This window comes from Vanessa atalanta, chromosome 1, assembly GCF_905147765.1.
Source record: "Vanessa atalanta chromosome 1, ilVanAtal1.2, whole genome shotgun sequence".
In the NCBI taxonomy this organism is placed as follows: Eukaryota; Metazoa; Arthropoda; class Insecta; order Lepidoptera; family Nymphalidae; genus Vanessa; species Vanessa atalanta.
Window position 1 is genome coordinate 9,584,851 of NC_061871.1, and position 27,572 is coordinate 9,612,422.

The 27,572-nt window shown below is 32.8% G+C and overlaps 3 protein-coding genes across 12 annotated transcripts in view; 1 reads left to right on the top strand and 2 right to left on the bottom strand.

The window, feature by feature from the left end:
* The window catches only part of LOC125065724 (guanine nucleotide exchange factor DBS-like), a 77,013-nt gene extending 66,717 nt beyond the window's left edge, over positions 1–10,296 (bottom strand). Inside the window, exon 1 of one of the 2 annotated variants that reach the window (XR_007119639.1) lies at positions 9,896–10,296. Coding sequence is in view for 1 of the 2 variants with exons in the window: in XM_047673511.1 (XP_047529467.1) it covers positions 9,896–10,067 (172 nt within the window). In the remaining variant the exon portion in view is untranslated. The remainder of the gene's footprint in view (positions 1–9,895) is intronic. The other variant, XM_047673511.1, reaches the window with a different exon arrangement.
* LOC125065741 lies at positions 1,318–7,181 on the bottom strand. Its single transcript, XM_047673535.1, has 4 exons — positions 6,991–7,181; positions 6,422–6,702; positions 6,074–6,304; positions 1,318–5,807 (listed from the first exon to the last, which is right to left on the bottom strand). The coding sequence occupies exons 2-4, from the start codon at positions 6,680–6,682 to the stop codon at positions 4,587–4,589; spliced, it is 1,713 nt and encodes a 570-aa protein (XP_047529491.1). The 5' UTR covers positions 6,683–6,702; positions 6,991–7,181; the 3' UTR covers positions 1,318–4,586.
* A 330-nt stretch (positions 10,297–10,626) lies between the features above and the next one.
* On the top strand, positions 10,627–26,798 carry LOC125067825 (glycogenin-2-like). Of its 9 annotated transcripts, none has more exons than XM_047676630.1 (10): positions 10,627–10,767; positions 15,284–15,419; positions 17,088–17,262; positions 20,837–20,999; positions 21,148–21,274; positions 21,379–21,550; positions 22,613–23,701; positions 23,971–25,063; positions 25,329–25,371; positions 26,075–26,282. In XM_047676630.1, exons 1-9 carry the CDS (start codon positions 10,761–10,763, stop codon positions 25,361–25,363), a joined length of 2,997 nt encoding a protein of 998 aa, XP_047532586.1. In that variant the 5' UTR covers positions 10,627–10,760; the 3' UTR covers positions 25,364–25,371; positions 26,075–26,282. The 9 variants fall into 9 exon arrangements, with proteins under 9 accessions (XP_047532586.1, XP_047532594.1, XP_047532634.1 ...); XM_047676638.1 differs by having other exon boundaries at positions 26,169–26,282; XM_047676678.1 differs by having other exon boundaries at positions 23,971–24,406.
* The last annotated feature ends 774 nt before the right edge of the window (positions 26,799–27,572 follow it).

Consider the following 27,572-nt stretch of genomic DNA (forward strand, 5'->3'; position numbering starts at 1 on the left):
TGGTTCCAGTGTAATTAACGATTGAGATCTTCCCAGACATATAAAATTTATAATTTAAAATATGTTCTAATTAAACACGTACTAATAAACAAACGAGTCTTGTTTTTCTTATATTTTAAACTCATTGTAGTCTTTAAATGATGGCGATCTAAAGCTATTATAATTAAGAAACAACTGGCGTGCAATCCGTTATTAAACTTTGTTAACTACAAACATGAAGACATTACACTGATCATAAGCAATTCTAAGTACATTCTACGTGTAATGTCAGTCTGGGACAACTAATAAGTTATTTAAAAGTATACAGCGTTCAACAACTGATTGATGATGAAGTTACTTGACTCCAAATTATACTACATAAGAGGGTCAGTAAGCAATTCGAGTAAATATTGTTTCCGATATGTTTAATCCTGATCCATCAAATCTGTATTTGAGCATATTAGAGTAAGATTGGTTTAAAAAATATTGAAAACAGTTTAACAAGAACTGAATTTCTTATTAGAACTTAATTATAAAAGAAAGAAAATTATTTGTAACGACATTGTTTTACCCCGAACTGGAGAAAATGCTATATAATGTAATGTTTACATGTATACATACATATACAAAAAAAAAAAAAAACAAAATAATAAGTTCATGATAATCTTGTACGTACAAAAAACACATGTCTTTATTTATTAATTGAAATAAAGACAACTTCGAAATGTTTTCTCAAAAGTTTACGACAATTTCGACCAGTTATATGGTAAAAATATTACAAATTTTCATAAAAAACGGTTTGTTTAAATAACTTACGATTAGACACAGAACTTCGTGCACGTTTAGTGTTGCACTTCCAAAACTTCATATCGTATGTCACCGAGGTCAGCGAGTGGAGAGATGACACCGAGCGCGCCCACAAAGGCAAGTAGCCATCGTCAAACTGCCCGATTGGGGACGAAACAATGACTTTTGTTTACAAATGGTTGACGCGGAGAATTTAATGAATTACTAAGTGAAGTGGTCGGAGCAATGAGACGAACAGCACGAGTGCGACGAACGTACACCCCCGACAGACAATCTCCGGTGTAACTCCGCACTGCATAGGATGGCGTGGGTGCAATCCAGATCAGACCTTTGTCGACCTGGAATCCGCTAATGTAAATACATAGACAACACTGTTTTTATTTTATTTATTATCTTATTCTTTTTTGTGAAATTATAATTTATTGTCTTCAAATTTTATTCTATGTCACGTAGGCTATATTATTATAAGCCACATGTGGGCTTATAATAATATAGCCTAGATAGATCAATTTTATTTAATGAAAGAAAGAGTAGCGTAAAAAAGTTTATTTTCTATCACATCATGTCTTCCTACTTTTAAAAATTTGGGAACAAATGCCAAACATCACGCTAAGAGCAACCACTACGATTCGAAGCAAGCTTAAGAATTATTAAAAATGATAAAAGTTGAGTTTAAATCATAAATATAATATAGCCCTTTCAGAAAGATCAAGTGATAAATCTGTTTACATTCCAAAATATGAAAAGATAAATTTAAGTCGTCGATAGTGTATAAAAAAATAAACAATATATAATATTGACACAATTAGATAAAATAGGTGGGGGAAAAACAAATAGTCTGACAAAAATGACAAAATAAGCACATAAATCCTTCAATTTATATAACATAATTGTTATAAAAATTTCAATTCTTGAAACGAATTTATAGACTTATTTTAAGAAATTAGTCTGGTCATATCTAATTATAAAGTAATTCTTTGATAGTCCTTGCTTCGAACCTTACAAATAGACAAGGGAGATTAATAAATATTTGCCGTTTTACAAAGTTACAGGTACACAATCTTATTGCAAGTTACGAATTTGATTTTAATATAATGGTAATACAACCTGTATTTTTATGTAAAAATGTGTTTGCTTTTTCTTATTGTATACTAAAAGTTTTTACGCTGCAGCTAAATCTTTTAAGTTATACAATATGATATATATATTTTATGGATCCGTGTTACTAATTTATTTATTAACCTCTCTCGGCCATTGCACTATAAAATACACGGTAAGCATACGTTCTAGGCACAATTCTGTACTGTCTATAGTAATTATATCGATTACACACTTACGCATCTAAAAAAATTATATTTATCTTAACTTAAAATACAGTGAGATTTTCATATTTTAATCCATGATAATAAAATATTTTAATAATGTATATGATATGAAAATAACTTCATTGAAATGCCCAAATAGTTTTTGTCGTAAGAATTCTTACGAATTCCTCAAAGATTGAAATTGCCACAATCATCCTGCATATAGCAGCCACAGCATTTCTATCGTGGTATAATATATTAAGTCTTAAAGGTAAATCGATTACAATTCATTTACTTCTCAAATATATTAGGGACTAAAATTATAAGGATAAAGAGAATTTCTGCTTTTATGCCACGGATAATAACAATAGCACGAGAGTTGGCGACCACTTGAAACTAACATGAAGTAATTGATGACATACAAGTTTTTATTAGCAGGAATGGCGCGGTTCCTATATAAGCCTCTATTTTATTTATTATTTTAATCAAAAATGACTTATAGTATGTTAAAAGGTGTTTGTACGGTGTTCAAATATCTAGATTTATGATAAAAATAACAGATGATGCTCTCAGTAAAATTTACCCGTCCGACCCGCCTTAGTTATTAGTAGGAGTAAATATAAATAAAAACACGTATACATTTGTCGCAAATTTTCGGCTATGTCATCCTTATATAATAAGGAATAAGGGCTTAAGCATTTGCGAAAACGCACTGTTTTCTCTCGCACAGTCCATTGGGACGGCAAACACAAAATCCGGTATGACAGGGGATTAGAAACGTCGGAATACCACTAAGACCAACAAGGCAGTAGAAAGATGAGATGTAGGGAAAATATTATTTAGAGTATGATTTCTTATTTTTCTACCATTAATTAACATTTAATATTAGTCATTAATTGGCTCATACACGTTAGTCAAAGCAGCTGCCAGCTCTCGGTATATAGTGTTTAGCAGATTGTTACAAGACTCACGAGGCTAAGCTATGAAATACTGCCAATGGCTCAAATTCTATATATAATAAATATAATGATTTAGACATATTCGGTAATGACCCATCAATAATCACACAAAGGTAGAATAATTATTGCATTGTGGTCCTTCCTCATTACAACTATTCATCATTTAACTTTAACAAACGACACAATTCATTACACACATCTATTTCAAATAAACCTTTGTTTTAATTTAGGTAGAGCAGTCTTATATATTTAACTCACCTTATTATCTGAATATACAAAACTTAAAATCATGTTTAAGATACAACGCAAGTGTTTTACACTCCTCTCAAGAATGTCTTTTAATGTCATTAAGCAGTGTTTTTAAGTAAAAAAGATCATGATTTGACTTAAAAATGAGCGACTAAATTGTCAAAAGACAAAAACTCTCTTTTTTGACCATTATCTACAATGATAAACATTTACTACTGGGTTAAATACAAGTAAAAAAAAAATATTAAAAAAAAAACAGAATTTATCTGAATGTCAAGGAAAAATTATCATTTTGCTTTGTAAACAATAGGATCTGCAACCAGAGGCTGATCAATGACATTTAAACAGTAGTAGTAGTAAGATTTTTATAATCGAATGTTTTGTGTAACAAGTCTAGTTTTCACTCTATCACCTTAGCCTAAAGCTGCAAACACTAAAACTGCAGTGTATAAGAATCTATTTATTTCACTCATACCCTTCACTACACCATTCCTTGAATACTATCTCATGTATGACATTTTCAACTTGATATGTATTAAAAGTACAAAATATAGACATGATTCCATTGAACGCCATGAAAACTTTGAGAACACTATAATACTTTCTACTCTTCTACATGAAACAATTAAACACCAATCATATCAAGGAATTACAAGTCCACGTCATAATATGAAGGCACTGCTTTTTTTAAAATTAAAATACATGTAATTTTGTGATGAGCAAATAATTAGATAGAAAAAAAGTAAAATGTATAAAACAATACATCAATACAGTTTTATTAACCTAGATTTCTACAACGCAATCGGAGAGCACACATTCTTATGTATAATAAAGATGAATAGGCAGATTTCTCAGTAGGTTCAATATATGTAAAAGAATTTAAAGATATTTACTTCCTACAAATATACACTATAATTAAAATATCCAATATTTAAAATAATAACATAAAAATAATTTTAACTGCCCATTCTTCTACATTATCATAAAAATAAACTACATAGCTAATGCTAATAATATTGTGTAAATATGATTAAATTTATACTTATTAATAGTTGTTAAATCAGTTTATAAACCAATACTGAAAAGGTGTTACCTAAGTATCTTTGCTAACTTATTGCCAAAGTTACAAATGGCTTCAAATAATTACATAGTCAATCATAGTTTTAGTGGGATATATATGTAAACAGTTCAGTCATAACGAGATCTCATGTTACGTAAACATGTTTATACCCACTCTCTGTTCCTCACATTTTGTGGATACATTGACAGAGGATAGTGTGTTTTCTTGTCAATGTCTATACCAGGCTCCTTGGACTCTTGTTTGGAAGTGTGAGACGGGAGTAACAATATATGCCTGTTGGGGTTGTTGCACTACTGCTAGAGGGATCACTTGCTGAGCCATTTCAACTGGTTGTCCGCTATCTTCAGACACACCAAGTGGTTGAACACAATGTTGCTGTGATACTTGCTGTACTCCACCAACCTGTTGCGTCAGCACTTGTTGGTGTTGACTCACTTGCGGGACCAGCATTTGCTGCTGCATTTGTTGCTGCTGTTGTGGCTGTTGTTGATGTATAACAACATGAGGTCCTTGGTTCTGCATCTGTTGATGCTGTTGCACTTGCACTTGTTGAACTTGCTGTTGTTGTTGTTGTTGCTGCTGTTGCTGTTGAACCTGTTGTTGCTGCTGTTGTTGTTGTTGAGCTTGTTGTTGTGCCTGTTGTTCCCTTTCATGCTCTTCCTTTTTCTTTTGCTCGATAGCTGCTTTTTTAGCTTCTGCTTTCTCCTTTTCTTGTTGTATTCTGATAGGGTCCTTGTTTTTGTCATATGACATACACTTACCACTACGGAATGGAACCATGTCTTTAGGAATTTCCTGTTTCTTTGTCGCAAATTTAACATGAGGAAATTGATCTTTCATGAAAGCTCTAAATGTTGAGTAACCCATAAGTTTTACTCCTGGTTCTAATATTTCCCCATATTCCTTATATGCTTCAAACAAGTGCTTCCTAGAATCACCTTGTATTATAACAGTCTTACTAGCTTTTTTACCTTCTCCTGAAGGTTGTACATCTTTAGGAGAACTTGCATGCTGTTTAAGATATTCTTTTAAGAAGTTTGTTGCATGTTTGTAAATATCAAGTGTGAATGTGTTATATGGTTTCTTACCAACATTTCCGTGTATTCTTGGGGCCACTCCATGCGTCATGACATGCTGCCTGATTCGTTTGAGCTGATAATGGGTAACATTCTCTAGATACAAAAAAGCTTCTAAGCAAACCTTTCTGCCTTGATACACGTAGCAAGCTCTCAGTCTCCTCCTGACCTTGTGTCGTGATGTTTCAGCTGGATTTGCCAAACTAGCCATGGTGATACCCATCAAATACATATCATGTTCACTTTTCGTCAGTTCAGCAATATTTAACCGATGGCGATATACAGCTTCAGGATTCAGCCCTCGATAGCAATTATCTTTACAATCACAACCTCGTTTCAATCTTTCTTTAACCTGAAATATAATTAAAATTTTATTTTATCATTAATATTTAAGACTTATGACAAAAAATATTTACAATATTTTTATGTTTATTCAACTAAAAACATTTTAATTTAAAGCAATTATCATGAAAAACTTACAATGTATATTATTCATATATATTTGTGAATTTTATCATGAGAATGTAACTCAAGAAACATAATTATTATCAATTTAATAAGGAAATTAGTTTATGCAATCTAAATGTATATTTTAAATAAAGTCTTATAGTCAGTCACCTGTGTTGGATTATCTTCCAGTTTATTATCGAGAACCTCTTCATCACTATCTGACTCAGCCATTTTTTTCTTCCGTTTTGTGCCGGCTTTCTTTTCAACTTTGGGCTTTGTTTCAACATCCATGTCAGCACCTTCCACATTTGTCTCAAATTCAATACTATATGAGCCTGGAATCCCTTGCAAGTTACCATCACCATTTTCCACTTGGATAGTATGTCCTTGCCAGAGAACCTGAAAAATTATTTCAGATTGATCTTAAAATTGTTTTTGGTTGGTTTAAAAACTAAATATTTTCGAAATTAATATTGATATACATCATGGAATAATAACAATTTAAACACAAAATACCTGTTCCTGATGTCCATTATAATTGTGTTGTTGCATATTTTGAGTACCACCAAGTTCAAATACAGAATGTTGACCCATCACAGGGGTGTGCCATTGTGCACTCTCGCCGTATTCGCCGCCGCCGTTCTGGTCCGATGGTATAGACACAATTATAGCCTCTTTGCTGTCTACACTTCGTCGTTCTACCGATAAAAGGGAATGCAGGACTTCGCTCGCTTCTTTCTCAGCCGGATTTACCACTTCCATTTTCTCAAAAGACATTATTCTTCCTCGGCGCTACACTACAAGCGAACATTCACGTCAAATCACATGTACTTACTTACATACGTGTATGTACAATGGACATTGAGCGATATGACAAACCCGCCCCGATCGTTTTAAGAATCTACAACCCCACGATTCTCTCAAGAAAACCGCGATAACTTTTCAAATTCATGTAAATAAACATAACAAAAACCGTGCAATTATTAACCTTAATCGCGTTTTTTAAGTTTCATTATCGCATAGCGGATCGAACTCCCGTGGAATATTGGGCCATATAGTCATAGCAGAGAAAGAATCAAACTCACCTTTTTCGCGTTATTTGCACAACTTAGACACTTTAAAGTATACTCCACTGATTACTCCTTTGGTATTGATTGTTTTACTTCACTTCATTTTGATATTATAGTCATAATTGAAGAGAAATGTACAAATATTTCACAAAATTCACGGAAGCAATATGGCGATACACTTTCCGTGAATAAAATCGGAGGACGCCGTAGAACATGTCGTTAGTACAGTGCGCGACCGCGGTATGTCGCTGTCGTCTATGTTTCCGTATCGACGCTTTTTGACTTTAAGGCGCGGCAATTTTAAAATATTTTTTAATTCAAATACTGTTTAAATACATGATAGAATAATATTTTCTATGTAAAAAAACATATTCAACAAAATTATTTCATCAAATTAGCTCTGCCGATACTCTTAAATATTGGATTGTTGTATTTTAAAGTTTATAATACATTCAATTGTTTTAAATTTAACAGATTTAATTTCAAATAAATTAAAACAAAATCGTATAACGTATAAATTATACACATGGGACTCAGCACGTACATATTGGTTTAACTACGACTTTAAAATAAAACATGGTCATAACAATTCACTTATGAGGATTCATGTAGGATTGTATCTTCAATCTTTTATATCTGGATGATATATTGTACATATTTTTTTCCTGGTGATAACTATTTGCTTGTATTTTTTTGCAAATCGATGTATTTATATTTTTTAATTTCATTGTCCATTTATGCATAAATATTTATAGCAATGTTACACATTTTAATGATTAGTATCAGTCCTTGAAAATATCAGATGCCTTTTTTTTGTATAAAGTATCACCTATCAGGCTACTGGGAAGGGTCCGCACTGGCGTGGAACAAAATGAAACGTTCAACTCCCATCCGTTCGTTTGGTATCAATATTTTTCATACATGTTATGCTATGTAATAACCGGGGGGATATTCGCCACGTTTCCTGGTAGTTGGCTTCGGCGTTCATCAATCAATACCTCTTCAATACCTACTTACACGATGAGTAAACGTAAAAAGTATCAATAATGGATATCGTTTAAGAATATAATTATCAAAGATTATTTAGGTTATTGGCAGAAGGGCCTGTGAAACGGTTATACAAAAAAAACCCATAGAAACTGTCTATAGTAATAAATGGAGAGATGCAGGGAGTGAATTGCGTGAATTTCATGTCCTTGTAAGGAATAAGAGGAGACCTATGAGAATATATTACCTCTATACCGCGATCGACATCATAGTTCTGATAATATTTTTTAAATTCTATTTTCAAGTGCGATTAATGTGAACATGCTAAGAACTAAGAAGTAAATTTTCGCCTGCTAAATTTTTAATTACTTATTTGCTAAGTAATGTATGAAAAATATATTTTAATAAAACGATAGCTATTTCATAGATAGCAAATATTTTTTTAATTAATTGCTCGAATAAACATAATATACATGTTATACACGTTTGTAGCAGTAGATAAGTAAGTATTTACAAAGATATTTGATGTCCAATATTAAAGTAAAAATATGATACCGTTTATACTTCAAATGTGCGGGAGAAATGTTTTTATAACCATAAGTCTCGCAATAATCAATCTAGTAATTATCGAAACAAGCTGTATGGGCATCAACATTTTTTTTTTTTATATATTTTATTTCCAAAATACATTAATTTGTAAAAAGTATACTTTCAGAAGAAACCGAATACCAAATACTCATAGATATTATCTAAGTACGAGAAAACTACAGCAGCTTTAAAAATATTTACGTATTTGTTTTAGAAATGATGCTACTCACACTCTAAGCCGTCCCTAGGTGAGATCATGGGTTGCATAGACAAGAATGTACCTATTTAGAAAGAAATGAACGTGCGTCTCTTTTTAACAACAGATAGAAAGATTTTTTTATCTTTCATATTGAGCATTGTTAGATAGAATTTCGTTTTGGAGAAAAAATACTTATAACAACAAAAACAATGCTTTTTTTTCAATGGTGGTTAAAATTCTATGAGGAGTCAAATAAGAAAAACAAAACTAGACACCTTTTAATGTACAATGCGATACATTACGATGTATCAAACATTTATATTTACATGATAAGTAAAGATTATGAATAATTTTGATATACATGTAGTCATACATGTCTTTTGTTTTGATGAGAAAAATAATAATAAATATGATCGTTATTATTTGTTAAAACTTAAAAAGTTTTTATTTTATTGAAATCAATTAGTACCTGCTGTCAAACATAAGCGTTGGCATTTCGGAAACGCCGCAGGATTTTATGAGCTTAAAAAAATCATGAAATTATAGTTTTAAAACTAGTGAACAATAATTTTTTTCAGTGAGACTAAAATTTGTAGGTTGTATTTGATTTGCATAATTAAATATCTAACGTTTTTAGTAAATGATTCAGACGCTCTTTATTTTAAATTTAATTATATTTAAAATAAAAGAGTAAAAAATTACAACAACGATTAAAAAAGTATAAACTGAATGCTATGACGTAAATAACCGGACATTATATAAAATCATAACATTATCTTTTTAAAATTAATACTATTCCATTTATTGTTTAAATAATACTTACGTATTATGATTTCAATTTTTTACACTTATTAAAACGATTTTAGTGTGACTTCCAGTGTTTTTTTAAACCCAATTAATAAAGGTATAAAAAATGAATGCATGGATGCAAGTTTTAGTATTGACATTTGACCAAATTATTTAGTTTCACTGAAAATTTGTAACGGCATCGACATTATTATTGGTAAGGTGATCAATTAAATTATAAAATATATTTCTTGTTTAATATTCAAATTTGTTATATTATGTTTGTAATAAGGTAAGTAATATTATAAAATTTTAAAATATTGGTTTTTTTTTATACAATAAATCAGAATTTGTACTCACCACCAGAAGAAGAATCTAGTGTAAAACAGCTGCTTCGTGATTTAACGATTGCACCTGGAGATGGACCGTCAGGCCACTCCATACGTTCTTCCATAGCTTTCGAAGCACTTCTCTTGAACTGTTCCAAGAAGCTGTCTATTTGCGTCTCTATACTCGTAGGAGAGTTGGCCATCGTTACCACCGAAACACCGAAAACAAACACAACACCTTTTTCCGACTACGACATTTTACAAATAAACTCTAAATATTTTGCTCACACAAGGATTATGTGTCGCAGAATCTTGTAAAAATGTACTATTATAGCAATTCTTCATCATTATTAGGCCCTTGTCGTACGAACTCGAATCAATATATTTTTTTCTTAAGAAATGACACCCCGCAGGCATCAAAGAAACTATTGGGCAGCGAGCATATTTTACTACGGATACCGTTATGCTATATACAGCATCGAAAATAAAGAGACACCCACCGACATCTATCGATCGCTGTAAACAGCAGTTGTACTGGAGTTGCCACTAGCGAGCTTGAATATAATATGTACAAAATGGCTGAATATTTTTATTAATTAGATTTTTAGCGTATTGCTTTATAAATTGCTTATTAATTGTATACAAATAAATAATAATTGCTTAACTTTTGCTATTTATCATATAATTTAACATTGACGCTAACTACATACGTATGCTGTGTAAATGTTGACGTATGGTGTGTTTGTGTGTGTGGATGCCGGCACCGCGAGGGGGTCGCGGTCGTTCGGTCGCGCACGTTGTATGCATTTGCCAGTGCTGCGCGAAGAGCGTGTGTAGTTTGTGGTATTCTTAAGGTGACTTAAACTGTCACGCACGAGACTACACCCGGCCTCAAAATGTCAAGTGAGTCCTGTAGTGTAGTATTAAAATATAAATTTAAATATTTAGAGAAAAAAAATAAGAATTGATAATAATTACTATTATATTTACTTAAATTATAATTGTCATTAAATGACATGAAAATCGTAAATAAAGGGTAGTTAAAAATATATATTTTTTATTTTTTTATAAAAATATATTTTGCTTTTCTGAACATACTAATACTACATACTAAAATATACTTTTCATTAACTATAAAAAATAAAACGTAGAAGTTTAGTTTTATATTCTTAAATATTAGCTATTTTAGCAATATTCTAAAACTGTTTTTGTAATGTCTGTAACATCATATGTGCAATTATGTACAACAAATTAGAAGTCACTAAAATTGTTTAAATAATGGTATAACTAGCTCTACGTCTCATGCTGAGTTTCAATAGGTATGTGAATAGCTTAATTGAATGCATTTAACGTTAGTATTGAATGGATCAAACACAAATCGGTTATTTTATGTAAAATAATTTATGAGGCAATCATAAATCCGATTAAGGATTAATGCGACTTCCTTTCGGTATACTCGATTTATATTCAATATGTATTTGAAATTACTTTCACATCAGTAGGTATTACTCATTTAAATGTATTAACAAACATGGTAAATTGTTTTATGAGTATAAATGTCAAATACGCGCGTTAACACAACAACACATTTGTTATCAGATAAATTTCTCTGATCGTAAATATACTCATGGTATCGTACGAGTCCATGTTATAAGAGTAGTAATAAATATAATCGCTGATTCGTTATCAGCGGCTAACTGCAATGATCATGACCATGAGCTTCTATTAGAAGTGTATCCAGAGAACGGTCAAGACAGTTCGATTAGTAACAGTAAAAATGTTTACAACAAGAAATTCTGCATTAAGAGTACATGTTAAGACGATAATTATTTTAATTTTTTGGCCTATTCTAGTTTAATGATACATGACACGTCCCAGAAAAGTTTACTTGACCTTTTTACGACTAATTCGAATACCGACTTCGTATTTTGGAGGTCAGTTTGAAAAAATATTTTAAAAATATGTTTTAATTTAGATATGTTATCGATTAATAAGAAATGTGCTGTGAATCTTCTGTTTATATACATATTTACACATATAGTTGTTTCCACTTATGTAAGAATATACGTACGTTATCTTATGATATGAATGAAAATTATTAAATAAAGTTGACATTATTTAGTCGACTAGGGATTGCTGTAAACTGACGGTTCAATTATTTTTAAATTTAATGTATTTTTAATATTGTGCTAATTATTATCAACATGAACATCAAAATGAGATTTTTTATGTAGTCGCTCAGCGTATTTTATTTTATTAAGGTCAGCATAGGAATAAATGCCCTCGGTCTAAACTATTACAAGTAATGAAAAGAATATCACTGGAATTGTGAAATAACACAATATTGATTAATTACTTAATATGACTTTTTCAAATCTATGACGTTATTTGCCGATATTATCCTGATAATAATTTAAACTTGAAGCCACTCAAATAATCTATTTGTTTCAGTTGAATTATTTTAATTTCATTATTTGATTGATTGCGGATCTTATAGGTACATTAGTCGCGATATTATAACTACACTAAACCCTGTCTACTCTCTAGTATCAACTTTCTCTAAAGAACTTCAAACACCTGTTAATGTATTTCTCCTTCCCATACTGAAACTAACTTTAATTAGCACCACAGACTTTGCTTTACTTGAAATCGCGTGTACACAAATACACGAAATGTTAACTTAGAAAGTTTAATCCCCGATAATCTTTCTACATGAATGGAATTGCATGTTGGTTTTTTTTTGCCAATGTCGTGTCGACATTTGAACAGTGAATGCATGATTACTGCATTCCTTTATTTTGTTAGGCGGTTGAGTGCTCTCATGGTACTATCCCGCCAGACCGGCTGCACCTAAATAGAAACCGCAGGGACATTGCTCCCGACTTCCAGCCGCGTCTGATCCTGCGCCCGCGCCACCGTTAATGTCTCGTGTGCCTTATTGGTATTCCATGTTGATGGCATTCCTTCGTTTCTATTTACATCTCACCCGAAAATATCTTATAATAATACCACATCATTATCGAAAATATAACTCATAATTACTAAATATAGGGCCTTGAGATAATATGTTTTCCGTAACGAAGCGTACTTATGCAAGTTAAATGAATTGGCAATTTTTCATTATTTATGATTAAGTTTGCATTCGATCGATTATACAAAACTTCTCACGATAAAATATAATTTATAAAATCACAATAATTTTGTTTTCTTATTAAATTTGTAATATACCTAAGTATATTTTCTCAGTCTCAGTTATTCAACCTTTACTTATAAGCCATTACTTATGTTATATTTAAAATAATTTCCGAGGAAGTCAAGAAATATACTTATTTAAATGCTAAATGTTTAATTGTATAATACAACAACTGAACTTGTCAAAGTAATTAATACATGGATAATAATTTACGTATAAATATAGCTTGATTTTGAAATTATTATTTATTGTTCTATATTCTCTCAACGATATTATTATAAAAGCTAAGATGGCAATGAATGAAAACATCGTGAGGTAAAATGCAATTACTTGCATAACAACCCGCATATAAGCAACGCGATGAAATGATCTGTGGGAAATTTAGAAGCAATCTATACAAATTGAATTAAGCTTAAAAATTATGAACGCAGCAATAAATGTCAATCTCAGTCCAACCATTCGTCTAAATATGAGAATCAATACATAAAATACAAACGTTAAGAATTGAAAATACGAATAAAAATAAACAAGGAAGTACAGAAAAGACTTAAATTGTAATACTCAATTATTTTAAATTTCGAATATCTAAATGCGTACTACCGGGATAAGATTTGGGGATTGTATGAAATGTCGACGTCACCGCAACACAGATAGAAAAGACTGATTGTTGGTTTAATTGTGGAATGCATAGTCGTCTAGTCCCGGCACCAAATATCTGACGCTATCGAGTAGTTTTATTTTCAATTTTATTTGTGTCGCGCTATTTTAGACTAGAACACGAGAAGAACGTGCGGCAACGACTTATCTATTACATGGAGGCGCTATGTAATGGCCCACGCGGGATACATGCTTTGAGCTATTCATATGAATTCATCATTGCACACATATATACTGTGTTTTAAATATAGTTCCGTTATACGCAATAACACTAAAAGTGTTATGAAAGTTCTAAAAATATATAAAAAACTAGCTATAGTTTTTGTATTTGTTCTTATTTACAATATCTATAATGCATTCTTATACAAATGTGTCGAATTGAATATTTAAATAAATACCGGTTTTATAATTCGCAATTATATGCATCAGACATATATATGCAGCAGACAATGATGAGTAAATTTATTAATAAATGGTGTTACCGTATATTTGGACATTGAGTAGATAATAGTTTTCGTTCTGTCCTGGGAATATTAAATAAGAATAATTTACCTTTAAACTATTTATTCTGATGAATATAAAATCGAAAGTTTTGCATATTAATGTAGAGTTTAGGAAGTTAGTTTAGAATAATACGAGTATGAGACGACGAACACATAATTTAGAAAAAAAAAACTGTTATACGTAAGAGTATTGTTACATTTTTTTAGATGTTTACATTAACATTATAAGAGCAGCAAGTCATGCACGAATCGATTCTGTCATCATTAGTACAAAGATAGTAGTTAAATCCACAGGGAACGCCAAGATATAATGTGTTACACACGTGCCAATATATTTAGTATCATGTAGAGCTACCTACGCGGCGTCATCAAACGTACTGCGCACTTCCTGAATCTTGCCACAAGACTACATCTAGTGAGCAGTGAGACAAGTAATGTGATTTGCGTAGTATCCTAATAATTTCTTGGTATTTTAATATTTTACGTCTTTGGCAATAATAATATATCCTTGATACTAGCGATCCGCCCCAGCTTTTCACAGGTGCAATGTTGATACTAAATATACTACAGAATGTCTTACAACGTCCACAGTTTTTCAGTGATAAGACAATACAAACCCCTATGTCCCTCCATTTTAAATCTGTAATATCTTCGAAAACATTCATTAAAATTACATGCTGTAAAGGTTGATCTAAATGTGTTTATTTACGACATCACTTCAAAAACCCCTAAAAATATCAGTTTTGTCGACTATATTGTGCATGTATTATACATATAAACCGTCCTCTTGAATCAAATTATCTATTAAAAAAACCGCATCAAAATCCGTTGTGAAATTTTTAAGATTTAAGCATTTGTACATAGGGACAGACAGTGGTAAGCGACTTTGTTCTATACTAAATAGTGATGAGGAAAGTTAGGTGTAGAATAATTTTATATTGTTACGTTTAAATAAGAAATTATTATTGGCATAAAAAATACATTTTACCGTTTATATTTTAGCTATAGTGAGGTTATTATATTGCTACTGACAAAAATTTTCATACATTTAATATTTCTTTAATAGATCAAGCATGGGTAACGCTGGCTACAAACGATTCCTACGGCCTTGGAGCGCTGGTGCTGGCGCACTCATTGCGTCGAGTCGGTTCGGCCTACCCTGCAGTGGTGCTTATTACCCCTTCCGTCACCGAGGCTATGAGGTAATCTTGAAAAAGCAATATAAATTCTTCTTCTAAGCAGATAAAAGGGACAAATTGATTCGATGCTACCAAATTATAGTCAACTGATGATGTATATGCTTATTTCAATATGAAAAGTTTGTCTTTAAGGCTTTAAATATATATTTTAATATTTAACCACAAAAAAAAGTTCTTTTCAGTAATTTATTCATAGTCTGACTATTTTATTTTAATATCAATATTTGTATAATTTACAGGAAAATAATTAAAATCGATCAATTAACACGCTGTGTAAGTATTATACAGTATTTATGAAGGAAATGCATCGTATAATTTTTAAAATCTTGTCTATGCTATGTTAACTGAAAAAAAAAATTATGAACGCGACCCTGACTTGTATAGTATTTGAAAAAAAAAAGAACGGAACACATTTCCGAACAGAACGATATTGCGATTTATATCGTAGTTGATTGCTTTTTAATAACAAACAGGCTAGTTGTATAAGCCAGTAAAATCTATAGATAAATATACTTTGGCCTGTGTTTCTGTTGACTCTAATAAAAGAGATAGTGTATTTTGGTCACTACATTCGCCTTCTGGTTCTGACGCCATGTTGTTCCATGACGTTACTGGACAAGTGTCCGAGTCTAATTTAGCACGAAAATTACGCAATAATTTAGCGTTAATGCGATATTTAATTTTGATTTTTACTTCAACTTCCTACATTAAATTGACGATGGAATAACGATTTTTATTATCGCGTCGAATCATAAAACTAAACTGTTTTAATATCGTCGGTGATTTACTTTAGAAATCTTAATCTATATTATCATAAATGCGAAAGTAACTCTGTCTGTCTCTCTGCCTGCTGCTCTTTCACGGCCAAACTACTGAATCGAATTTGATGATTTTTTTAAAGCTTAACACCAACCAGCCAACCCCTAAAGCGCGAAGGAAGCCGCGCTTGACAACTAGATAATAATAAGTCGTAAATTCATATTGAAATTTGTTTATAAAAATACGCAATAAATTTCCTCAGGATGTTTTCCTTCACAGATGACGTCATGAATTATAAACAAACATAAAGAACATGAAAATTCAGTGGTGCTACCTAGGTTTAAACTCAGATTCATCGGTTGCGATTCATGTCTTGTAATAATAGGTCCACCATGGCTCTTCAATTTATGATTTAGGTTCCGGTTCCATCACAGGACTAGTGGAACAATAATTATGAATAACAACATTGTAAATCTGTTCATTTGGAAAGAGCAACTACGCGAGTTCTTGCCGTTTCTTTTCGCTTGAGACTGCTTTCCGAAACGGTAGTAGGGTTTAAGTATTGACGATTCAAAACAACTTTATTGTAAAGTTTACTTAAATAAAATACATTTGATTTGATTTAAAAAAAAATATGTTTAATTTTTTGTTGGGAGATTGCTTTGACCACATTGGCTGTGGTAGTTTGATGCCATTCAGATAAGCACCAGACATTCAATTGTTTTACTTATTCTAACAATTCAATTTACGAATTATTTTGAAGGTAAATATCATGATATTATTTTCAAGTGTGAGAAATTTGCAATTATTATTATCATTGGATACTGATGTATCACTATCGTCGTCTGAGAGCTAATGCTGGTGATATTCGTCACTATTTTATTTACTATAACAATATTGACTTCCCCTTAGAGAGCGACTTCGCGCAGTATTTGCTGAGGTGGTAGTAGTCAACGTGTTGGATTCTCAAGATGCCACCCACCTCGCACTGCTGCAGCGGCCAGAACTAGGCATCACCTTTACAAAAATCCACTGCTGGAATCTCACGCAATACGAGAAAGCTGTCTTCCTTGATGCTGATACTCTGGTACGTACTGATATTTAAGATAAAGTTTTTTTATCCTTAGACCGATTTTCGTGCATGATTTTAAAATATATTGACCTATTTATTTTTCGGAAACTATTTAGCATATAGAAACATAATTAAATATTTGATGTGATATATTCTAGAATTTAGCTTTTACAAAATGCCTTGAAAGAAGATTTAAAAAAGGTCTGTTTAATCTAGGCTAATCTAGGTCAATCCTAAATACGTAGTAAAGTACGTAAGAGATATTTTAATGTACAAGTGTTTTTGTAAATACATATAGGTATGTGTATTCTCTGTTTCCTCACTGATTCTTATAGTTCAATAGGATGATAATCTGACAAGACTGGAGAGAGATTGAGTGGAGACTTACGGCTTTACATGATGTTTTCTGAGGTACCAACTCCTTATTTTGGGCAGTATTTTGATTTATGTACGTTTGTAGTCATAAATCTGTAAATTATGCCTACAGATGTACATCTATATATCTTGAAATAAAACTAGTTTTTTTTTTTTTTTTAACGGATTTAATCGCGTATATTATTTATTTTATATTAACATCCCGACGTTTCGAGCACTTTGCAGTGTTCGTGGTCACGGGCAGACAAAGTGCTCACGACCGTGACCACGAACACTGCAAAGTGCTCGAAACGTCGGGATGTTAATATAAAATAAATAATATACGCGATTAAATCCGTTAAAAAAACTAGTTTTATTTCAATGTGTAATAATCGCGAAAATCTAAGACAACATTATCTATATATCTGTCATCTGTATGTAACAGAAGATATTGACTTAAGTATCATTACCAGGATGTATAACAACGCCCAAGAGTTATACATTAGAGTATAGTTTTATTTATTCTAATACTACCTACCTACTATAGTAGAGGAATGTTATTCGGATTGAAAGATTATGTAGATTTATTTTAGATTGAAAACGGAAAAGCGGCTTAGGATTTTATGAAATGTTTTTAGGGGTCTCTTTGGAAAATTCGTATGTAAATGAATCATAATTGATCATTATACTTTATATTTAATCATTTGCTTAAAAACATATGTTTATTTAAAGTTTGTTACCTTAGAAATTTATGAAGCGATTTGGCCAAAAATCGTTTTCTGTTTGGGAAGGATATTTCCCGTTTGGTCCCATTACAAATAGAAGCCGGTTATATTTTTGATAAAATTTTATATTAATACAAAAGCATCATCGTAAGCGGCTGTTAATTAAGTTATTTGTTGGTAACTAGATATACCTTGTGCCATAAATGTCTAATAGGTACGATTATATATATATGTACAACTCATGTGCGATAAGCTAGTATTAGGTATTAAATATAGTAATAATAATATACTTATTTAATATTGTTTTTTTATTTTGCTGTTCTAATTTTCTTTAATGCATATGATTTATTTTTATTTATTCCCAAAGATACTGAAATTATATTAGGCCAAAGGTACATACTTATTACTGAAAACAGACAACGTAACGCCATAATTTTCTGTGTCATTATGCAAACTCAAGGCAAGTCGTTCTAAAAACAACAACAAACGTTGACTTATAAGTTAACAATATACATTTGCTTACATAATAATCATTCACATTAAATACCTAAGTTAATATCTTAGAAAATATTTTATTATTTAATATCTTAGAAATCTTCTTACAGATCATAAGAAAATAAAAAAATTAATACAATAGTCTGCAATTTAAAATAATAGGCGTTTTCCTTGGCAATGAGGTTGCTTATATCGATTAAAAAATTTCCTCCTGCAGTGGCTCCTTAGTTCGTATGTTTTGTTTCGAAAAAAACGCTTTTCACAAAAAAATCACAAGTCTTTACAAAAGTTTTTACACGTATTTTGTATTTGTGAATTATATGGCTTCAAAGTTTCAATTCCCGTTGCGATTGGTCGTTGTGGTCCAAATCGGTGAGAGGGCCATCATCATCAAATCTTCTTTTAACCATTAAAATGTCTATTTGTAATTATTCCCAGACTTTTGAATATTACTCGTACTATAAAGTGACATAACCTACTTGCTATTGATTAATACTAATTGTACAATTGCATTGACTAATGTAACGGGTTAAATGATGAATCAAAGTTTAATAAAGAATAAATATGTTACTTTTACGATTTATACATACGTACAAAAGGCCGCTTACGCCAGACATTGAAGATAAATGTCGACTCCCAGCATGTGTCTTATAAAACCGGATAACTCACCGTGCAAAATGGAACACATTCCTTCTAATTATTTCTATTGGTGCTTGACGATAGTATAAGTGATGGTTGTTAATATTTATAAAAACGAGTTTAAATAAATTCCCGTCACATAAAATCTATTACTAGTAAATGTTTATGTGATAAGAAAGTCAATGTTACCGGATGCGGTCGTTAGCGCTGTAACACGAGATGATGAGACGCATAACCATGGCCCAAATATTTGTACTCGGTGATTTTGGATAGGATCCAAATCCATAATATACTTTCTTTCGAATTTCACGATAAGATGAAAGCGACATGTTGACAAAATGTCAGTAGGACTATGAAGAAAATAATTTGCAGTCCATTACGAATGCTGAGTATACAATTTTTAAGACAATGGACATAATGGACCAATGTTATCGTTATTATCGAGCAGGCTTGTTATTATATTGAGCCAAACCAAAGGCAGGCTCTAAAATAAATAAATTATAAAATTTGCGAGTTTGTTTAAAAACTTACTGACTGGTCTTATTTTGCTTTTATCACATGACTCAAGTAATATTAAACGAATATAAGAAAAACAAAATAAAGCTGGGTAGTGATAATTATATAAATATGTAGTGAATGAAATATTCTATACGAATTTGATATAAATAAAAACTTTAAATGGAATTATGCGAGGTACGGAGTTTTTTATCACAGGTCAAATGAAGCCCCGATAAAACTATTTGATAACTCATTGTTTGATCACGTGTTTTATGTCGTGTAATGCACATGAAAGTGGGAAGACTATTACATTTCTAAGGATGCTTTTAATCCTATAACAATTAACGAGCAATATCCATACTAATATGATAAACGGAACGGTTTCCATGCCTAAATCGCTGAACCGAATCGAATTAGGAATCCAAAGGAAGTATTATTAAAGTATTCGTTTGCATGAAAAGTTTTATTTTTATGGTTTAACTATCGTAAGAACACAATAAAAACTGAATTTATTTAAATTTAATCATTATTTACCAAAAATTGACTACTGTTGAGAATATATTATAAAATTATTATTTTAATTCTATTTGGTGATTGTATCAATTAAACGAACTTGCTCGTATCTTAGGTTTGTTTAGATTACGTGGGAATATTTGAATATTTATCTACTACTTAGCTCATTAGCAATAATAATAATTATGAACTTATTTTAGAAATAAGACGGTATGTTATTAATCTCTTACAAAAGGCAATCAAAATTTTCTAAGTAGAATTTAGTGAATTCTCATAGTAACGTTAATGAAATGTTTTCGAAGAATATTCCAGCTATGTTTAGGTCTGAGCGAATGACGTAAAGTAAATATAATTTCTATTTCAAGGTCGTACAAAATTGCGATGAACTGTTCGAGCGTGAAGAACTATCTGCTGCTCCCGACGTCGGCTGGCCCGACTGCTTCAATTCTGGTGTTTTCGTGTTCAAACCATCAGCAGAAACTTTTAGCAACCTTATCACATTCGCATCCGAACGAGGCAGCTTTGATGGTATGTTTACATTCTACAACGTTTGATGTCCGCTAATGCAACATAAATATTTTCATTTTCCATTGTCAGGTTTTTAATTGCAGTTTTAAGAGTGCTTGTACATTATATGTATATTGTAGTTTAAAAATACTCGCTTTTTTATGCATAGGTGGTGACCAAGGTCTTCTCAACTCTTATTTCTCGGATTGGGCACACGGTGACATCAAAAAACATCTGCCATTCCTTTACAATGTCACATCGGCCGCATTTTACTCATATTTACCCGCTTTGAAACAGTAAGTGTGTTTGAATATTAAAGATTAGTAATAAATACATAACTGAAGTATATTGTTATGATTGAAACGAATTACAGCTTAACTCGGTAATTTCTTTTTTCCAGCTTCGGCCAAAATTTAAAGATAATCCACTTTATTGGAGCCGTCAAGCCGTGGCTACAGCAATTTAATTGGGCATCTCGATCCGTTGAAGCGCCAGAACATTTGCGTGATTTCTTGCAACTCTGGTGGGATCTTTTCGTCGCACAAGTTCACGCACAGCTAGATACAAATATGGTAAGTTTTTTTATTTACTTTAGATAAAATCCTTTATTGTTCTTAACTAGTGCTATAAACAGTAATGCTATTAAATTGGAGAGACTTACTGGGCTTTTGATTGTTATTGCTATAAAAGCCTTCTTTACTTAAATTTAACATGGACAGTTCTCTGATCCAAATGTTATTTATACGGTATATTTATTATATTGTAACGGCGAAAACAGTATTGTAAAATGCATAATGTTAAATGAATTCGTTATTCGATATTATTTCAGTTAACTATATCACATTTGTGGAATGTTTTCGCATTGGTAAGTTATTAGATCCAATATCAATTACCACAATGGGATCAAATGCAATACGGCTTCTAGGATTTCACGGTTCACGACCGCAAATACTTAGCAATACCCTTCATAAAGTCCAATAAGTCAATCCATTCTCATATAAGCGTCTGATCTTACTCGTACAACATGTGTTCTAAGCATACGCTACAGGATTCGAACATTGAAGAGGAGGTGAGATGAAAAAAATATTTCAACATAGACAAGTGATTTCTTTCATGATTTTTTTAAAGTTTTTATTACAGTTTTAATTATTTTTTCTGTACATATTATCTTTAGTTTATATCTTTCAAAACTAATGCTTGTCTTTTAAGCTTGTGCACATTTGTAATGCAATTAGCAAGTTTTTAAATGTTTTATGCTAGTTTAATATAAATTAAAAACATTTCTCCAAAATACTAATATTATTCTAATATTTTCAAATGATTTTGTGTGTTTTAAAAATATCAATGCATTTTGGGTTAGTAGAATTGATGGTGTTGGTATTTTGGTGAAATGGGCATCACTGTGCAAACATACAATATTTTCAAATTAAACTTAATAATTAATAAATAAGCTTGCCATATCCTTATTTTGGTAAAATTTTTGTATGTTTGTTAAGTAATTCTTTTTTAATTCTAGTAATGTTTCTCGAATTAAGCCATGCACAAAATTTTTAGAATTCTCAGTGTGTAACGCTTTTTTCAAGTTTTTCCCTGCATGCTTAACTACTAAGCTGTTTTATCGCTTTAACCAATAGGATAACATAGAAGACGACTCATCAGCAGTACATGAACAAGAAATACCCGAATTTAGAGAACCAGTTTTGCATAACATTTATTATGAGCCCATACTAGATCCAAATTCTGAATTTCCATGGCATCATCCGGATAATCAAATTCTAGATTCTGAAATAAATGTACCAGAATTTGATCTGAAGCAATTTCACGATCCGTGGAATATTTACAGAGGAAACATTCCGCCTAGTACCGAACAATCTAATCCAACAGAACAAACAATAGATGATTATCAGGATATGAGAAAATATGCATGGGATTACATGCCACCACAACAAGAGCAGCACAATTTTCATAGTAGTAACGAACAATCGTCTCAGGATCATTGCCAACACGTACACGAGCACAACGAAACAAATAGTCATCATTCTGAACATGAACACCAATTACACTTTTCCTCATTTCATTCTGAATCTCATAATTTTCCGCAGCATTCAGAACATTATAACAATAATAATTCTCAACAACAATTACAAGATACACAAATTAATACAATACATAACTACGTCGAGCAGCAACAAATTAACAACCAAGAGCCACATAATTATCATGAACATCACTACACTTACACTAATCGGTTAGAAAGTAATAAAAGCAATTTAAATGTACAGAATGTTGAATCTCAAAATAATAATCATGTCTCGAATATGTCTTATGATATCCATGATAAAGAAGGATCCATACAACATAAAAAGAGAGATTGGACCTTTCCTTCTCAGTATCGACAGCAAAATAAAACGGAACAAGTATATACCGTGATGATGGATCACGTCAGGTTGCGATGTCAACATACATCAAAAACAAAAGTTAATGGATATGACTCCGATAGCGATAGTGATGTTTATGAGGAACTAAGACCTAGGCACCCATACGATGGCTTTTACTTAAGGCACAGAATGACTATAGACGCACGCGGGCGTAAGGTCTGTATCCATGAAATACCATTTATTCCACGTTCGCCGACACCAGAGAGCTCAGAAGAATTTGAAGATGCTATAGAAACAATCTTAGAGGATATTAACGATAAAATAATAGATGACGAAGAGATTCAAGTAAGTAATGACAAAAAAAATGTATAATAAATTGGTATGTACAAAAAATTATATTACATATTTTTTTATTTAAGTGCATAATACTTTAATTAAAATGCATTAGAAGCTTGTTTCTATAAAGCATGTGTAACTGAAAGAATTAAAATAACTAAACTGCACGTTGCTTATTAACCAACCTACCTTTCTCTGTGATAAAAAATTTAGCTTACAATGGCAAACAAAATCTCAAACATGAAACATGAAATAATTATACTTTTGTAACTTTTCAGACCGGCGTTGCAGCGAACCTAGCACGTGTAGTTCCCGGCGCACCGTTGCAACAAGACGCCGTAGACGAACTAGCGAGGCGACAAGGTTGGGAGGCTGGAAACATAGATTACATGGGAGCAGATTCTTTCGATAATATATGGGCGAAAATATCTCAAACCCTCAATCAACCAGCTTCTCAATCCGAGCAATCATCAGAACCGCAACCTAAAACTGTTGAAGAGACGGTGGCATCAGTCGAAGCTGTTTCAGAAAAGCAACCATTATTACCTGCATTAGAGAAGGAAGTTACAGCTTCTGCTGCAAAAATTGAGACAGAAGTTCCTAAATCTACAGAGTCTGAACTAGTGGGATCAGTTCCTGTAGAAGTTCCTACATCGACCAAAGAATCGAAACCAGTCGAAATTCCAGTTCCAGCAGCCGAAGCTAAACCGTCAGGTAAAATAGAAGAACCAATTCCCGTTCCGGTTGAGATGGCAGCAGAAGTTCCTGAAATAGTGGATGTTGTTGCCCCTGTAGAATCCTCAAGTCCTATTGTTGTAACAGAACAATCTGAGCAATCTGGTATACCAGTTGCCGCCTTAGAAGCGTTAAAAATCGATGAACCACTCCCAGAAGCTCTTCTACCGGTAACAGTTGTAGAACAACCGCCGGTACCAGAGCCAACTCCAGAAGCTCCCCTACCGGTAACAGTTGTAGAACAACCGCCGGTACCAGAGCCAACTCCAGAAGCACCCCTACCGGTAACAGTTGTAGAACAACCGCCGGTACCAGAGCCAACTCCAGAAGCTCCCCTACCGGTACCAGTTGTAGAACAACCGCCGGTAGCAGAGCCAACTCCAGAAGCTCCGCTACCGGTAACAGTTGTAGAACAACCGCCGGTACCAGAGCCAACTCCAGAAGCTCCTCTGCCGGTAACAGTTGTAGAACAACCGCCGGTACCAGAGCCAACTCCAGAAGCTCCTGCACCCATACCAGAGGCAGCTGAATTAATACCCGAAACATCAGCATCAAAAGCCGAGGCTGACTCTGACAGTCCACCATTAGCTAATACACCATCCAAGGAAGAAATTCCTGAGGCACCAATTGCCAAATGTAAGTAGACAAAGATTAATAGGTGCCGATTTCGGCTAACCGAACGGCTTTGCATTCAGATCTCACCGAGTTCATTTTGCAGTTTTCATATTCTTGTACTAATATTTTTTATACTGTCATCTTTTACGGGTAATGGATCGAAACTGTAAATAAAATTCGTCAGATCCCGTAAAAGACATAAGTGTTTTTCTTTTGTGCCGTTTTGTGTTTTATGGTTTTATTTTTACTGATTATACCTTTCAAAATTCGTTGTTATTTCACCCAGCTACCGAGGAGGCAGCGCAAGAGACGAGGCTTTGATAGAACAGGTAATAACAATATGCAACTTGGACCCAAAACAACTTATGCTGTGCTAGACAATTGTTGTTAATATATTTAAAATTGCTTTGACAGGTTTCATGTCTTGGTAGAAATCATACATTTTGAAACGGTCTATTTAATGATTAGATTTTGTGTCCAAGTGTAAGCCCCACGTCCATGGATATGAAATCACATGCATACCTATTGGTTATGTTGATGCCTCACCACGACCATATTACACGTTATATTACTCTTATATACTACACGTTGAAGACGTGTATTATGTACCTTGTAAGACTTTTTTTATATGTTATATAAGTGGTCGTTGTGAAATCAATTCGACTGATTTTCTCTGGGAATGCAACTTTCGTTTTGGTTTATTTGCTTCTCATTATTATCGTTCATTCATTGCAAGGAACATTATTAAATCCACTTTCATAAAACACACCTATCATATTCGAGTGAATTCACTATCAATAATTTATGTACTCGTTCGTTGTATTTTTAATACAATTAAAATAGCCTTAATATAATGTAATAGAGTATTGAAAACCACCTTCAACTTCATTAAAGGCAGTTCGCTAGATGCAAAACAAATAATCGTCCTTGTAATGTACAGCTATACTTCGCTAAACTTACACAGTTCTAACTTTCCGCTCGCATCGTTTTGAACTTAACCGTGTAGCTCTGTTTTCCCTAACTTTGTTCCAGGCGCTAACCGAGCTTGCTCTCTAATGTGACCGCCCTACTAACGCCACATCTAACCGAAAGAGAGTATAAAGGCGGGACTAAATTGGTTGTATAGCGGAGGAGCGTCGCAAGCCGGTGGGCAAGTTGCAGCTGCGGCCGCCCGTAGCGACGGACCCGCTGCCCACACCCGACAGCGAGCTGGAGGACGCCGCCACGCTCGCGCACGCCATCATCGCCGGCGAGCTGCGCACGCCCACCGTCACCGCGCCCTCGCCGCCCGCACACTCCCACGCCGCCCCCGCCGACCCCGCCGAACAACTCTCTCGCCTGTCCGTCCAGGAGCCCGAGGTGCCCACCCCACCCGTCGGCTCGGTCGCTCTCTCGCAGATCGGCGTCAAGCCCAAGCCCTCAACTGCCGCCCAGATCGAGTCATCGGTCTCTGCGAAGACAGAGGCCGCTCCGAAACCGGCCGAGGCGTCCGACGCGCCCAAGAAGAAGGTAGTCAAGAAGGTGCTCAAGAAGGACAAAGAGGGCGCGTCGAATGCGGAGGCGCCGGTGCCGCCGCCGCGCAAGAAGGAAAAGAAACCCAAAGAGAAATGAGCGCCCGCCCCTCGCTCCCGATAGTTCCTCTGTGCCATAATTGTAGCCTCACCTCTATGTTACTATTTAATTTAAATTTGCTTTCGTATACGTGTAATCGTTTTATATTTTATATTTGATAATGAATAATACTTAATAATAATACTCGCAACTGCACGTCCGTTATTGAATTAAAATGATGTATCTACGATTTGTAATTTTTATTACATATATTATGTTGATGTTTTTGGTTTTTAAGATTTGATATAATATAATTATTACCAAAGCATGACACATATTTATTAAAACAAAGTGTTATATAAAATATTTGTATTAAAGTATATTTTTAAACGAGGTATTGTTTTATTATACTTTTGATTTGGCTTTTAGCTTTTATAATAGGTTAATAATTTCAAAAAGCTACAATCCTTGAATTTTATTTTTATTTCATTATATATTTCCATTCTCATATTTTAAAGTCTCATAAAATTTACTCGTTAAAAATTACATTAAAATATAAATATACATCCTCAAGCTATACGTCCCCATTTTTCTTTCGAGCTTTTAAAGTTTAAATATATAAAGTTGAAAGAAAATAAGGTACAAGCTATTTTTGATATATACGCAATATATCAATCTGTACCTGCTTGTTACATGCTAACTTATTTCTGCTGTGCTGTGGGGGAGTTTCCTTTTGATATGGAAATCTACTAATCTTACAATAATTATGTACCAAAAGTTTTTCTTTTCTGTAACTACTAAATCCTTATAAGAAATTTCCATATGACTAACTAGCAAGTTAGCAACGCTATAACATACAATACACAAAAACTTCAGAAGAGATTCATAGGTCTCCAAAATATCAACAGAAAAGTCAACGACGAGTTACATCTTAAACTTAATACTTTATAAATAGCTCAAATTAAACATTTTTTTGGTA